We start from the raw sequence: 16,840 nt of genomic DNA on the forward strand, positions 1-16,840 counted from the left end.
GAAAAAAAAACAACACAACGACAACTTCAAAGCAAATCAAAGTCACTCATTTTCAAAAGCAAAATTCCACTTCACATCCAATCCTACCCAACTTCACTTGGATGAGAATGAAAAATCAAAAAGAAAAATCGTTTCATTCTTTTTCTGCGTTTAAAGTCGGCGGCGGCGGCGGTATCGTTGACCGAAATCCGTTGCTTGGCTATGCAGATTCGACGGTCGCTTGTCGGTCGCTGATTGGTCGATTCGGTCGATGAACGCGCACGCACGTTCACCGTCAATTTTATCTCTCTGGTCAGTTGAACCCCCAGGCAACCGGTTGGACGGTCGTCTAATCTAACTCGACGTATCAGCTTAATGCTTTCTTTCCATTGATGGGTGAATATTTTCAGTCGACCGCGTTCGCCTGTTCGTGTATTTGGTTGATTTCCGCATTGTTTACTAGCTAGTGATCGCGTGCGTGCGTGCGCGCGCGCGCGTACGTGTTTCATTCACACCAATCCAATCTGCCCAATTGACGTTTCCCATTTATGCTAATTAGTATATCATTTTTTGTAGAACAAAAAAATTGGCTGTAGCGTTTGTTTTGCGGTCGAAAATCGACGAGGGCAAACACTAATTTCACGGGCCAATTCGAACATGTCTACATTGGAAACAAATCGCAACGGTTATTATCCTTCATATGCCTCGGCTTGGCGTCCAGCTTATGGTGGCTCGAATCGTTTGTACAACAACAACAACAGCAGCGCACTTGCCACCACTACCACCACCACCACTACCACCGGCTCACAGTCACTTTACAACTATTGGAAAACACCGTCGGCGTTGCTATCTCCGGGTGGCAGTAGTAGCAATTCGTCTTCCGGCTACGAGGGCGGCAGCGCTAGCGGCAACGGCAGCGTGAACGGCGGCTGCCTGTGGTCGACCACAGCGTCGTGCCCCTCCCGAGCGGTACAATTTCCGCTCGGCTCGACCGCGCCACACCCGTTCGCGTCGGTACCGGGCTGTCAGGACTGTGTGCCGATATCGTTGTGCTCTTTTTCGCCCTGCGCCGACGGCGTCATCCCACTCCCGCGGCAACTGCACGACCAAATCGGTGGCTGTCTGCTGGACTGTCGAAAAGAAATGGAACACAACGCCAACGACTCGGGTAAGTGTTTTTCTTTTTTTTGGTTTCGATTTTTTCTACCGTAAGCAGACAACAAACAAACAAACAAACAACCACATCCAAATTGAATCCATTGTTGAATGAAATTGCAACTGATGTTATTTTTATTTTATTTCACGACGAAAGAAAAATCGCTTTCTGAATTCGCTTTCTTCATTCCCCTCCCCCTTTCCCCATTCCATCATCGCTGTTCCATTTATCACCGCAACGTTAGCAGTTTCCTGAGCACGCCGAGAAACAAATTTGCATATTAGAACGACTATTGCGAATTAACTTTCTTCTTGTCTGTTCAGTGTTCATTCAATATTTGCTACACGGGAAGATGCTGTTCTCATTAATCATCATCACAATCTCAGTAGTGCGATTCATAAGTATGAGGAATATATTCATTCATTCATTCATTCCAAGTGTCGTCTGTTTTCATTTAACAATCTCTTCATAACCCGTCGCACATCCAGCCAGCGAGCGCGACTCTCGTATTTTGAAAAGGAAAAAATTATTTTACCTATGCTAAACAACACGCGCTATTATCGCACAACTTTTCCCCAACCATATTTTCATTTTTCTTCTTTTGCTCACAATTCTAGTTATCCAAGTAAGCAAGGGAACAAACACAACACCACTTGCACTTTCCTTACCCCCGTAGTCGCTAGCATTTCAATCCCATCATTATTTGTACGTGTATACGTGCCAAAGTAAACAATCAACAGGTAAAAGCTTAGCTCATATGAGGAAGAGAAATTATTATTATTATTATCATTATTACAAACTTGTTATTGACTTTGTGCGCCAATTTTGCAACGAACAGAACCCCCGCGGGTGTTTGAACAGTGCTACTAAAACTCATCCCTATGAGAAAATATGAAATTTGCATGCATCTGCATGATAATTTTTTTGGTCTTCGAAAGGGTGAAAATTGAATACGAGAAAAAAAATATACTGGTTAAAGTTGGCTGTTGAATGACTAGACATATATACATAGGAAGGATAAAGAGAATAGAATTCATTATTGATGAAAAAAATGAGTGACATAGCAACAACAGTTGTTTTCATCATTGCAGGATACTTGTCGAAACTGTTTTCCCGAACTCCCGTTAGCAAATTAGCGGTAATATTGCTGCGCCATTTGTCCCTGTTGAAGATTGATTCTGAGCCTGCGAAACGCATCTACTTGGAACATTTATACAGGGTAAGTTTGTTTGAAAATAAATTTCTCTTCAAAACTGATAAAATCGTTCGTTGAACATGAATACCGCATGTTGATATGTTTTGCAGATTATTCGTGCAACTGTGGATAATGAATTTCATAAAGATGCATGCATGCAGTTGATTCTGCATTTTATCATACACCCAGCTATACGGGACGACGAACGCTTAGCACTGAAAGGTAAGCGGCTCGATTCTGACTGAAGAAAACCTATATGGCATTTTTTTTCTTTCTGTTTTTGACATTGCTTTTTCTTTAAGAAGCAGCGAAGCAAGTATTCGACGGTACCTTTGACGGAATATCTCCAAATGACAATTTCAATAGAATGCCTTTTTTGTCTCAAGGCTTGTTCGCTGAAGAATCACAAGTATCAGATTTTGTGAACCACGGCGACTGGTTGAACAACAACAGCAACAACAACAACAGTGTTCATGATGATTTGTTACCATCGTCAGTTTTAGAGGAATCCCAATTGCGCAATAGATGCTCGTCACGTTACGAATCTGAGGGACAAGGTAAATGGTCACAAGACTATAGTTCCCTTTCTACATTATCGTCGACATGTCTCAATCCAATTTCAACATTCGAATCACCAGTGCAAACCGCGGCAGCAGCACCGCCCCCGTCATACACATCATCACCTCAATGTCAGAATCGTTGTTTGCTAACACCGCAAAATCATCATATCAACAATTTTTTCAACAACGATTTCACTGCCAATATGGTGGGAATTGATAAACCAAATGTGGTGAACAAGAAATCATCATTTTCATCCAATTCCTCTTATAACACGGATGGGAGTGGCAATTACCACTGTCGACCAGGACCTTCAGGTTATATGAACATGAAAGGCGACACTGGAGATGTGTTCACTTTGATGAATAACTTTGACTCGAGGTAAAAAACGGCATAATTTGTTGATTTCGTTTGTCAAATAAAGCTTAATTTTTCTTTCTTTTCACCGAAAATATTTCTTCTCTTTATCGATTATTGCAGATATCTGTCAGATGTGTACAATTATCGACGAAGCAACAGTCCAGCAGCAACCAAGATGAATTTTGCAAATGCAGCGAGTTTCGAACCTGCCGAGGAAGCAATGAGAGGTAGGGCATTTTGGCAATGTTTTACGCCATGATTAATGGATCATTGATCGTATCTATCTCTTTTTCATCCTTCAAGATGTACCTCAATGGCTGAAAATGCTCCGTCTACACAAGTACACTCCGTTGTTTTCAAAAATCACCTACGACCACATGATGAGTTTCACTGAAGAAAAGTTAGAACTTCTGGTAAAATTGTTTTTGTTTTTTAAAATTTTTTTCCCAACAAAAATTTCCACTTTTCTTCAATCTCAAGGGAGTTACGAAAGGTGCGCGGAAGAAAATCGTGTTGAGCATTGATAAACTGAAACAACGAGCCAAAACACTGAAACAGTTGGAAAAGGAGGTAGAAATATGATTGATAATCATGATATTCTAGAACTACTGAACGAGTTTATCATATGTTGTGTTTGTTGTTCAGGGATTTTACCAGTCGGGAAGCCTGAGAGCCACTTTGAACGAACTGAAATGCATCTGCATGTCTCCAATTCGCTGCTACCATCCTCCCAACGACGGTGGGACTGAATTCGATCAAGTAAGACAATATACAAATAGAATATTCAGAAAATGATTGATTATTCATGTTTTCAGGAAAAAATTGAAGGCTTCCACTCACTGCCCGATGAAATAGATGACGATAATATCCCGGCTCATTTCACTCGAATTTTAGGAAAGAGTCAGTGAAATATATATTATTATATATATTCTTGTTAACTATTGTTTTCAAAAAATTATTTTCAGTCTGTACGCAACTGTTGGTCACATCCGAAATTGAAGAAGACTGCGTTCAAATTTGTACGGAAATATTAGAGAAGTGCACCAATCATCCAGCGTTCACAGAAGCACAGAAGAAAAGATTGTCCAACTGCCGACATGAATTACGCAAAATTCTGTACATTTCCAAAGCGACGATGGCGAACGACAGAATGCGCGGCAGTATCCCTAATAATAATAACCGAGAACGAAGACAACACGCCCAGAGAAAATTCTCATTGCAGGCCATTCAGCAGTACAATAACAACAACGGAAACGGTCGAAATGTAATTTTAAATTTGCATATTTTATAATCGAATTTCCTATGAATTGTTATGTACGTGGAAATTTATATTGTGCAGAAAGACTTGGCATCGAAGTCGAACGTCAAACGTAGCACGAAAAATAAGCGCTCAAACAGACCAGTCGACGGACAACGATTCAACAGCAGACTTCCTCCAGTCAAGGTGGAATGTGCCCGTGTCGCGGAAGCTCAAAAACCGCTTACGATCTCTTGCAGCAATTACAACAATTATGCACGTCCCACTGCTCAAACTACTGCAACGCAGTCGACAAACGTGTTTCAAATGCAGCCAGCTAATCCGATAAATCATCATCATTCCATTTCCAACTATGCAACAAACGTGAACCCGATGTTCTCTACAACCACCACAACAGTTCCTCAACAAACAGTATCATCAATTACGGATGAAAAAAATTCCTTCATCTTTGCCAGTATGCAGTATCGATTCGTAGAAAAGAAAAAACAAATCAAAAATCATTTTCCTATTTGTTTGTTTTCCAGGTGATCATCAGCTTTCATCGTGGAATAGTTGCGCTTCCAATTTCGACAATACAACAAAGCGCAATATTGGATTGTCGGATAACGGCTGTGTCAATCAGGGTTGTCGTTACTCAACTTGCAAAACTTCAAGTTGGGATCATCCGATCAATTTTAGCTCAGGTTTGGATCAACTGTGTCGCAGCATGACAGAAGCAGCTCTGGAAGGTAGTTAGTCATTCAAGCTATTCTCCCACCTGTGTATAGTTTTTCTCAAATTATAGATTCTGCTCAATAATATATCGCGCCTTTCCTTCTTTATAAACAACTATGTATTCAACTGTATGCATTCATGATGATGGTTCAATTGAGATGAAATGCTGCACAAAACAAAACAAAACAAGGAACAAGAAGCTCTCTTCTGTGCAACTTGTTTTTTTCTTTTTTCTCTTCTTGATCATCTATTTATTTATCCATCTGTATGTCGGTCTGTCTGTCATTTTTCTGCATATCCACATTTTCCATATTTTTCCAACGTAGTTGCTCGCAATATCAGTCGGCGAGTGTGCTGCGTTGAAGCACAGCAATTCAAGTGGGACAGTCACGAGTTTGCTCTCGCTGTTGTACATCGGTGCACTGCAAACTGTGGAGTATTGCGTGCCAAAAGTTGTACAGAATTAATTTGATTATTAGCTTATTTTTCTTTCTCTTTGTTAAGTCGAAATTTCACAAAACAACATTCAACATGTCGGTTGTTGTCCATGCATCGTGTTTGCTTTCTTTCATGATATATACACATATCTCTGGATAAAAATACTGCCTGCCCTTCATGATGTGAAACCTACTGATTGATTGTGACATCTTGGTGGTACTTTGTCCGTGTACTTTTTTGTTTTTGCGTCCATATTCACCACCAACGGCATGGAATTTATATGTATATATATATGTTGAATTTATTTCTGTTTTCTGTGACTGCAGTCAACGATGCTTATCTTTATTGCATATATAGTTGAAGTATTGGGCAGAAAGAGAGAAGTGATGCAGTACTTTCAACAAATTCAACATGGATACACGACAATTATTAATTCAGAGCGATCCTGTTATTTAGTTAGTCTTCGATTCACATAGTGTGTAGTAAGTATTTGGTGAATGGAAAATGGAATAGATATTTTTTGCTTCCTTTGCTACGAACAATTGCTCAAAATGTACAATATATACAATGTTATTATTATTCTGCACGACGTGTGGTTGGCATATTGAAGAAATTCAATGGCTTCCGTACATACTAAAGCTGTCAACACACGGTATGGCGTTGCTATTGATTTCACATTCTTTTTATACCACTTTTGTGTATACACATAATCAATCACTCCTTCATTCATGTACATATATATATATATATATGTGTGTGTGTGTGTGTGTGTGTATATATTTTTCTTTCACTTTTATTCTTCCATTTACTCCACCGAAACGTTCATTCGCACATGTATGTATTATTTATTGCATAGTTAGCTTTTGCTGTTTTGTTCCAGCACATTCCAGTTTTAACTCGCACCTTTCTACGACACTATTGGCATGAAGAAGCCATTTGAAGTGTATTTAAATGTTGAAGATGTTCTGTCGAATATTGTTCTTTTTTCCATTCGTTTCTTTTTGTGATTCACTGGAAAGCAGTCAAAGCTGTGAAGTGACGAACCATCGATGTTGATAATGTATATGTATATATATATATGTATTATGTATACGTATGTTTCTTTTTCTTCAATATTGTTCAGGCCGAATCTTTCGACACCCAGACCCTATTTTTGTCTTGTTGAAGTTTGTTCCGGAAAATTTATATTATATTATACTACTCAGTGTGCAACAAGCGCAAAAACTGCCCGTTCGTTTTTGTTTCTCACGACACACAAATTTTGAGTATGTTTGTTACTCGATTTTTATTGGCATTTTGTCTGGGTTAAGCTTTCATTTTTCTTTTCAATTATTGCATATTATGGTCTGAGTTTAACGGTGCAAAACTTGCATGCCTCAAGTAATAAACATTTGAAAACAGAAAAATTATTCATTTCCAACGTTGAACCAATTCTACCTACTTAATACCTTTCACACTTTACAGCTTTTTGTTTTGAGCGGCAATACTCAACATTTAACTTGCCCACAAGTCAACATGAATTATGATCATAACTACTAACACTGACAACATGTTCAACAGAGCACTAACTAAAATAATACACGAACAGACAACTAACCGGCCTGCCTCAGAGAGTTAATTTTACAAGTTGAGCATGTTATGTTGGAGATAGTGTCAACAAGAGAAGAGAAGAGAAGAAACAAACACATTTTTTTGACCACAACAAGATGAAGAAAAAATAATAATATGCACACCACATAAATTTGAAACAAAAATGAAAAATTCCCTTACCTGGAGAAAGAATTATATTGTATTGTTGTAGTTGATTGTTGTTCGTCGGCATGGCTGACTTCTTTTCCGTTGGGTAAACTTTGTCAGATGTGATTCTCTAACGATAATACTGACATATATAATAAGCATAGTTCATTTTGGTTCATCAAAAATGCCATGTTTCTTTATTCCTAAACAAACAAATAAAATACTGTGAACAATTTATTTTAAAAATAGAAAAAACAATCATCATTTCACAATATTAACTGATGAGAGTTTTTTATAATGAGAAAAAATTTTTCAAAATGCAACAACTGTTCAATGTGCGTGCTACTTACCGCTTGCTGTTGCTGATGATGATGGTGATCATTTGTCACCAATGTGATATTTATTATTATTTGCCCAGAGAAATGTGAAATAACAACAACACAGCGATTAAAATTAACTGTTGATATTGAAATTGTCTGTTTAATAATGAAATTATGCGAAAACGAAAAAGCATTATATATATATCAAAAACAGAATACAATTGACCACCGACCGCATCGTCTTCAAATTAGAAATTGAACAACACTGAGAAAAATTGATTTGGATCAATTCTAAGCAGGCTACTACTAACTGAGGAGGTCACATACGAGTCATAAGAAATCAATCAAAAAACAACTCTTTGAAAGTTAACATTTCTTAATTAGCCTGTCAAGAAGGTGAAACTTAATATGAATGAGCAAGAATGGCAAAATATTTCATGCACTACTCTGTTGCTTCTTATCGCTTCTAATGCGTATGCAAAATAATAACTTAAAGCATTTCAATCACTGAAAAAAAAGTTCAAATAATAATCAACCTAAACCAATTTATGAAATGATAAATTGCTAATATCATCATCACAACCACTATCAATTGACTGGAAAAATGCAAATTTTACAGTCACAAATAAAGAAAAATGACAAAGATAAAAACATAAAATTACCAGATCAAAAATACTAAAATGAAACATCGAAGCAAAAACAAGTGATGCTGCAGCAAAAATTATAAAATAAGAAATGATATATGTAAAACAGAAATAAAGTACAATTTTACATAGATATTCAAAAAAGTTGCGGAAAAGACAACTGCCATGAACATCACCAAAGCCTGTTTGTTAGTGAATAATAAATACTACAAACATTACAAATTTAACTCGAAAACTTTTACTGAAAAAAGAAAAAGAAAAAATATTAAAAATTAAAAGCTAATTAGTTAAAACTATGCCCAGGGCACGTAGTTTTGCCACAACAGTGGAGCAGTGGAATTTCATCTGGACAAGTGAAAGTGAAAAATTATTCATCGAGTAAAAATGGAAATTTAACAATAATATTTTTTTACACAAATTAAACATATAAAAAAGTTGAAATGAACATTTGAAAAAATCAAACACTCACAAGTTTCAAGAAATTTCACTTCATCAAGAGAACGCATGATCATCGACCGCACCGTGAACTGTGGGTTTTCCATTTACGGAATGATGATCTGGTTCCCGCTCAGAGTACCGTAGATGGTTACTTGAAAATCAGAAGATCGAATTTCAAATTTCAAAAATATCGAATGATGCACCAAAAAATACTGATGCCCAAAAAAATTAATCAAATAATCTTACAAAGTACAAAAAGCATATTCTTTGCAATGATTAGACCGTGTTATTTGCTGAATAATAAAAATTTTTCCAATTGTTTACAAAAATTGTTTAGAATTTTAACTGAAGAATTTGGAATTTTCAAAATTGCATCCGTGGACAAGAACTGAAAGCATTTCTGTTTTGGAACAAAATTTTTCTGCTTATCTGGCAAACTGAATGATGGCTATGCGTTCTGCAAGTTTCAACGCAATTGCTGTTGCCCTGCCAGCATTATCAAAAGACTGAAAATTATGTTTGATAAAAAAAAAGTCGAATAATCTTCAAAAATGATTCTTTCAAGGTGATGCAACTATTTTTGTGACAACATGCATGAAGAAACTTTATGCATTTTTGTCTACTAATCATCCTGCTGCATCTTTCCTTGATACTATCATTACCCGTGAGATTAACTTTATGAAAAGATTTCTTTTGTGCTGTTATTTTACAAAAATATTAATTATTGAAAGAAAATTTCAAGTGAAAAACAATTTTCACAGCAAAATGCAATAGTTATTTGCTCGTATTGCATGTGGTGATTATGAAAATTTTGCCATCATGGATAAATTGTTAAAAAAATTTTCTGTAGAATTCAAATTTTAATAGTTTCGAATAAGTGTGTCAGTCATTTGCAACATTTTGTCTCCTGTACTTTCAGCGTTCTTGTCTCTGTCACTTGCAGTAGGCCAGTGAAACCGGTTTTACGATTTTATTCACTTATTTTATTTGCATATTTGTACTCCGCGTTTCTGCCATTATTTAACAACAGCCTCATTATACGAAATAATAACTGAACGTCCAAATAATTATATGGCTTTTGAAACATTTCACACTCGAACACACCTATAATCATTCGCTCTGCATTCTTCCTTGTTTGGAAACTTTCTCGACTGTTATGCATGCTAATAAACGATAATTTCATGCAAATTTTTATTAGCTTGGCAAATTTTGTCAATTTGTATAGGGAGTAAAGTCTGAAAGAGACAATCAATTTGCATTGATCATGTGTGAATAGCTAACCGAGCTGTACAAAAACATAAATGTTGCCCGCGTTTTACAGTTTTGTCTTCCCAAATGCCTTCTGAACATTCATTCTAACAACGCTGATCCTACATATGAAATCAGGGAAGGAAGGCTGTCTTTCCAAAAGTGCAATTTTATAATTTTTCACAAATCTGAGTAATAGTTTGAATCTTTTTTAAATTTAGTGGCTGCACTTTTGTACTCGTTTTGGCCCATCTGAAATTTTCTATAGAATATCATGTTAATTTTATTATAATTTTAATATATTTCAGAAAAATCCTAAAAATTCTTATATTAACATAATAAAAAAATTAGAATTTTTTGTAAAGTAATATTACCTGCATTACCTACAGTATACCAACATTACCTTTTGCAAATAAATTGGTGCTTGTTGTTCGACATGAAGCGAAGGATTGTTTTGTTTCAAAAGGACAATAATTTTTCTGCAAAACAACCGAAAACTTTAACTACAAATGAAGATTTCGATGGAAGAAAATTTTTGTCATTGTTAAGCAGGAGCAATGGATTGTCGTCGGCGTTGTCGTATTTTACCGACGCGTGCAATTTGTTCGACCAATTTCGTTCGGCAGTCGATCCCGTGGTCGAATTGTTCCAACATTCGTCTGCATGCGAAGAGCTGACCAATTGTTTGGAAAATGTTGACAAGCCAGTGATGATCAGCTTCTTGTTCGAAGTGTTCAAGTTGATTTTACAACGTATAGTGGAGTCGACGTCGGAACTGTTGGACCGATATGGTAGTCGAGCGTTGGTGATGTTCCGTGCCATTTTGAACAATTCTCACAAGCTGTATGCCCAGTTGAAAAGTCCTGCTGCGCAACACGTCTGTCAAGTTATTCATCTGCTGAAAGCTGGCGTTCGACTCGGACCGGCGGCTGTTGAAGATTTGTTATGCAAATTTGATTTCAGTCGCAGTGCGGTAGTGGGCCTTTTTCGTGGAAAAATATTCCTATCAGAAATGGTAAGTTTTTTTATTGTTTTATTGGAACAGCAAGGTGCTGCAGTGAAACTGGCGAACGAGAAATTTGCTCTGAAACTCCTGCTGACTTCTTTGTCGAATGTTGACGATTTAGAACTGTTGGCTCAGGCGTTGGATACTGTTTGCGATTGTTTTGTAAATTCTGAAGAAATCAGCAAAGCGGAAAAGGTGAAATTGTTCGATTTGTCCACCACGAAAAAGCTTTGCCAACTTTTTGCACTTTTCGAAAACAATACCACTGCTCAAGAGTTGCTCCAAGTATCTGTGGAAAAGTTTTTCAGCAGTTGTATAGTGCAGATGAGTGTTTTTGATCGAAAATATGGATTTGGTGAACAGATTTGCAACGTGACGTTGGCGACCATTTATCGTGGCACTTTGCCGTTCGTTTCGTCCAATTCGACCACCACAACTGCAGCGCGGAGAACGTTGATCCGAATTATTCACGCGTGTCCAGATTTGATTCCGGTATGTTTGAATTTGAAAAATTGTTGTCCAACCAATCAGGCGGCGTTGGATTTGTTGGACGTTTGGCAGTGTATTTTTGAAGCTACGGCCGATTCACTTCCATCACTTTGTGCCTGTCTGACCGACGTCAACATTGTCTCCGAACTGGTGGTGCCGTCAGTGGCCATCCAGTGGCTGGTGAAGCGCTATTTGACCGACTCGAATGTCCATTTGACAATTTCCGCTTGCAATGTGCTGTTGAAATTGTTCAAACGAGTGGATATTGTTTTGAAAGATGAGAAAATGATTCAACAGTTGAAAAGTGTAGGAATTGAGGAAATTTTTCTCCGTCGTTTTCCCACTTTGGATGAACTGTTGAATTTGTTCACAAGAGCGTGTAATTGTCAATCAGATGCCGATGAATTTTTGCAAACCACCGTCGAGCTTGTTTGCAGTGCAGTTTGCTTGTACTCTCTGCTGCACGAGCATTTTCTGCTTTGCACAGATTTGATTCGAGTTTACGGCAAAATGGAAGCTTACATGAACACTGGTCAAAAATTACGATTGATCAACAAATTTGCGGACAGTTGTGTGAATGTAAAAGAACTGGCAAGACTTGGCAAAAGTGCACGGTCAGTTATGGGCAGTTTGTTGGAATGTTACGACGGTGCTGATGAGCGAGAACGAGAACAATTGGACGACGCGTTTTGTTCACTTTGCAAGCTCCATCCGAATTTATCCGGTCGTTTGTTCGAAGTTCGACTCTGGTTGCACGTGCTGATGCATCGTCGTTACGGGGTCGAATTGAAGCGGTGGTTTGAAATTGTGATGCGGGATGTGTTCAACAATTTTTACGAACAATTCGAAACCATGCTGCAGCAGATTGGCGTGTTGTCGAATTTGGTCGAACTGGCCCAACTGCCTGACGACGAATTTGACCAACAACTGCAACAAGCTGAACGGCATCGTATTGAAAATAGCGTGATTTTGCACGCCTGCATGCGCAGGTTGAGCTCGTTGAATTCGACTTGGAATGCGGCGATTGAGGGTGGAATTTGTGAAGCATTTCGAACTGTACTTTGGTCCCAGAGGGCCAGTTGGACCGATTGTTTGATCATTTTGAACAGCAGCGATTTCAGTATTGGCAAGCAGATTGTCGAAGAACATCGAGCGTTGTTTGCCGATGGGAAATTGAACAGCAAAATTGATTTGTTGGAAGAGCTCGGATACAGTTTGAACGCCACACCCACTGAGAAAGTGAGAAAATGTCTATTGGGTCGAATCGACTGTCTACGTGGATACGATATTTGCCAATTTTTGCAATTGACGTATTTGTGGCGTTTGGCCGAACAGAGAAAATTCCCCTCCAGACAATTGTTGCTCGAATTGATCGAGCGTGTGTTGTGCAGAACCAAGGAGAAGAAGTTTGTGGACTTTTTTTTCGACTTGGAACCAGTGCAAAAGCATCTGTACAGATATTTGTTCAAAAAGTTGCACTTCATTGCCGATTACATTCCACTGTCCGACTGTTTGCGAAAGTTGGAAGAACGTGATGCGGTGCAGTTGTTGCGCAGATTTTTGCAGACGAAGACAAAACCACGTTTCTTCAATCAAAAGTTGGCGGCATTTGCAACTGTGAAATCTTTCCTGCAAACATCCGCTCTGTTGAACGTGTTGAACGAGCTCGATTTGAATTCGTCGATCAAGTCGAACACTGGAGGAGCTTACAGTGCCGTTTGGGTGGAACTGATCGAACGGCTAATGATCCAGGCCGAAGATGCATTTCGAATCGACGATTTGCCTTGTGCAGCCACGTTTGTTCGACTTCTCGATCGTCTGCTTCGTCGTCCTCGACGCTTGACCGAACCGATATGTTCGTTGTTGGCAAAGATGTTGGACTATTTTCCACTTTTCAATGGTTTCAAATCCAGACGACTAGCCAATGGGATTTTGCGAGCAATTGTGGTCGAAATTGCAATGGACAAGCGCGAATTGTTGGTACAGTTGTTGGAAAAGTTGATTCGCTTCGACCCCGGTGCAGTTGTCACTTCGCTGTTTTGCAATTGGATAATCGACCAGCGAGCATTTGCCGCCACTATCCGGCACCGTTTGCTGGGCTGCGTGTTGATGGTGATCGACAAAGCTGAACAACAACACCATTTGGACGTTATTTTCCAATTGTATGAACACGACTTTGCAGATGTTCAAAATTGGAATGACCAATTGTTGGATTTGGCAATTCAACTGGCCGATCGTGAATATCCGCATCTTGTCGACCAGTTGGTCGAATATGCTTGTTGGATTTGCGCAGGTGGCGTTGGGTTGGAAAAAATGCCAACTTTGGTGAAATTGTTGCCAATTTTGAAGCGTTTTTGGCAGTCGACGAACAAGTTGGTCGATTTGTTGTTGGATTGTTTGTCAAACCGCTTGGGAGCGAATAGTGAATTCGAATCGAAATTGGCGACGTTGCTCAGCGAACGGGCCGAAGCGATTGTCGCAGAAGTACCGTGGGAAAAGTTGGTTCGTCTGGCCCAACTGGTACTTGGAGATCGCTTCGACAGTGTCGAACATTTGCAATTGCTCCAGTCGATGGTGCTTTGTTGGCCGGTTCGTTGCCGGCAAGCTGTGCCGGTGGTGGCGATGGTGTTCGGCCATTCCCAGTTTGGAGCTTCGGTGTTGGCGGGTGGAAATGATCGACTGAAATTGGCAATCGTCCAACTTTTGTACAACTGCGTCCGAATGGAACCGACGGTTGTCGAACAGTGGCACGTGAGCGTACTGCTTGGCGCTTACGGGGCCACGTTGGCGCCGAGCGATGTCCGACTGTTGGCGTTGATCGAACAGTACGAAAATTGTGGGGTCGATTTGAGCGCGTTCTACCCGCTCACTTGGGCTGCCGAGGCGTTGCGATTTTGCGTCAACTGGCGCAAACTTGGGCCGTCGTTGTGGAACCGCCCGTCATCGGACGACGTTCTGAACGCGATCGAGGCGGATCGAATGCGACGCACGGTCGACCAGTTGCCGTTGAATTTGTCTTTCGATTTGCACCACGCCCATTTGCCCGACGACAACCGACGCTCGTTGTACGATCCGAGATTTTTTCTGCCGCTCATGTTGAAACTCGTCTCGGTTGACGTCGAGCTCGACTGTAGAAAATTCGCCACCAAACACTGTTTGGGATTGGCTTTGGCGGCGTTGAGTTTCACCGATCCCACCCTGCGTGCCATGGCTTACAAAGTGTTGTACGACTTTCAGCAACGGTTGACGAGTGGTGTCGAATTTTACGAAAAAGCTCAACTGAACAACGTGATCGAACTGGTTCGAGCCAGTGTCGAACAGGAGAACGAACGGTTGGCTTTTCTGATCGCGTTGTTCTTCGCACGGGTTACGGTTTTGCTATTTGAACCGACCAATCAGGCGTATCCGGTTGTCAATTCGTTCCTTTTGATTCGTCCATTTGTCGATTTGCACCACGTGCCCAATTTTCTCCAACTGATGTACAGTTCGTCCGAACGGGAACAGCAACGCACCGACGAACGGATGTGGCTGTTCGACTTGCTTGCCGACGGTATTCGCACCGAAGTCGATTATTTCGCCTGTTGTCGTTCCCTAGTATTCAAGCACTTGCTCGGCTACGTTGGTTCCACTTTGTGCGACCAGTCGACCATGGTCGAACGCCTTGTCGACATTCTACTGGCCGTGAGTCGGATTCCTCTAGCGTCGGCTGGTCTGTGCATCGAACGGTCGTTGTTGTTGTGGCTCGACTGGTCGAAATTGGCAAATATCACTGCCAGTCTGCATCTGCTTGTGAATCTCTACTCGACTTGTTGTTCACGACGATCGTTGCTCGTTTGGTGGGTTTCGACCGCCAGTCGGTCAATTCGACGTGCGTCGACGGTCGACGTGGACGTGGTCGTTCGACTGACCGCCCATTTGGTCGACGCCAGCGTTCGACTACCGTCCAGGGTGATGGGCGTCGAACTGCTCGATCAAGCGATTCGGACGACCGGTCGCTATTTGGCCGACCGTCTACTGGTCGACCGAGCGTCGGTAGTCGACTGCTGGGCCGCCATTGGGCGATGTTTTTGGCGCTCTTTCCACCGTCGTTCCAACCACTGGTCAGCGGGGTTATTGGAGATTTTTCAAATTTATCTGCTCCAAACTTATCGTCACTGTTCGGGCGAATCGGCTTCTCTATCCGACCTGATCGTCAAGTTGTTTTCCGTTTGTCGAAAACATCGACCGTTGCGTCGTCGCTTTTGTTTCAAATTACAACTGCTTCAACGTCGCCTTTTTGTAACCAATGGCCAATGACCCACTACACACTGATCGCCGTTGTTGTTTTGTTTTGTTTTGTTTTGTTATAAATCGACAAATAAATAAATTTCAATTTTCCCAATTTGAACAACTGAAATTTCAAATCATCTTTTAATTAGGTCATTGAAATTTTGAAACTTGAATTATATTTACAAAAAGTACAGTAAACTGAATTTGAATTTCAACAGCCACTCGTCGAACGCGTGCTGTTGTTCAAAGATGGGGTTTGTGTCAAAATTTGAAATTCATTCCACATATCAGTCGAGACGGAAAAGCTGCACGCTGCTGAACTATGACTGTTCATCTGCTGCCATGCTTGTCGATGCAGAAAATATGCGGCTAATGAAATGGCGCCCTGTCGACTACCATTTTTTCTACAACAAACTGGTAAGTAGATGTCTTTTGTTTTCTTCTGATTCATTCTGGTAAACTTTTCTTCCTTTTTCACTTGGTCCAAGAGTAGATTTTTTTTCTGTCACGAGTGTATAGTTTTTGCTTTTGCTTGATTCAACTATATTCAGTGGAAAAAGTTATAATTGAGCATAAATTTTCTTCTTCTTCTTCTTCTTTTCAAATATTTTTGAAAAATTTGACGTGAAAAACCCACATGAACAACAATTAAGTTGAAAGTAGATTTGAATTTATTTGTCATTTTGATTGAAAATGTTCCATTTTTCAAATTTGACTGTGGAAAATTTCCACCGACCAAAACCAGTCAGATTATCGTTTGTTTTTTTAATCTACTTAAAACAAAATTCATTTGGTTTCAGTTCTGTACATTCGAAGGGAATTGTTTTTGAGAGAAATAATGTTGTTCACAATACTTTTGCGTTAGTGTGTAAAATCCATTTTTGCAAAAGAAAAGCGATCAATTTGCAAAAATGTACAATGTGTTGAAAATGCGCAGCATCACTAGCGAAATGTTTCCCCCTCAACTGATTGTGAAGATCTTGAGCATGTATAGAATGATGTTTGTTGTCCGAAAAAAAAGGAAAAAATTG

General features: G+C 39.8%; 4 protein-coding genes across 4 annotated transcripts; 2 read left to right on the forward strand and 2 right to left on the reverse strand.

Moving 5' to 3' along the window:
- Positions 1–83: 83 nt before the first annotated feature.
- Positions 84–488, reverse strand: Tsp_06682 (hypothetical protein). The gene has a single exon (XM_003380474.1). The coding sequence runs from the start codon at positions 486–488 to the stop codon at positions 84–86; it is 405 nt and encodes a 134-aa protein (XP_003380522.1).
- A 337-nt stretch (positions 489–825) lies between these two features.
- Positions 826–1,239, reverse strand: Tsp_06683 (efflux transporter, RND family, MFP subunit). Its single transcript, XM_003380475.1, has 2 exons — positions 1,217–1,239; positions 826–1,159 (listed from the first exon to the last, which is right to left on the reverse strand). The coding sequence occupies exons 1-2, from the start codon at positions 1,237–1,239 to the stop codon at positions 826–828; spliced, it is 357 nt and encodes a 118-aa protein (XP_003380523.1).
- A 947-nt stretch (positions 1,240–2,186) lies between these two features.
- Tsp_06684 (sterile alpha motif protein domain-containing protein 4B) lies at positions 2,187–5,687 on the forward strand. Its single transcript, XM_003380476.1, has 11 exons — positions 2,187–2,354; positions 2,441–2,552; positions 2,834–3,269; positions 3,369–3,475; positions 3,552–3,661; positions 3,894–4,007; positions 4,064–4,148; positions 4,214–4,512; positions 4,588–4,960; positions 5,031–5,234; positions 5,563–5,687. The coding sequence occupies exons 1-11, from the start codon at positions 2,187–2,189 to the stop codon at positions 5,685–5,687; spliced, it is 2,133 nt and encodes a 710-aa protein (XP_003380524.1).
- A 4,794-nt stretch (positions 5,688–10,481) lies between these two features.
- Positions 10,482–16,639, forward strand: Tsp_06685 (putative nucleolar pre-ribosomal-associated protein 1). The gene is made up of 3 exons (XM_003380477.1): positions 10,482–15,746; positions 16,101–16,226; positions 16,610–16,639. Exons 1-3 carry the CDS (start codon positions 10,482–10,484, stop codon positions 16,637–16,639), a joined length of 5,421 nt encoding a protein of 1,806 aa, XP_003380525.1.
- Positions 16,640–16,840: the final 201 nt, after the last annotated feature.

This window comes from Trichinella spiralis (assembly GCF_000181795.1).
Source record: "Trichinella spiralis strain ISS 195 chromosome Unknown Scfld2, whole genome shotgun sequence".
NCBI lineage: Eukaryota > Metazoa > Nematoda > Enoplea > Trichinellida > Trichinellidae > Trichinella > Trichinella spiralis.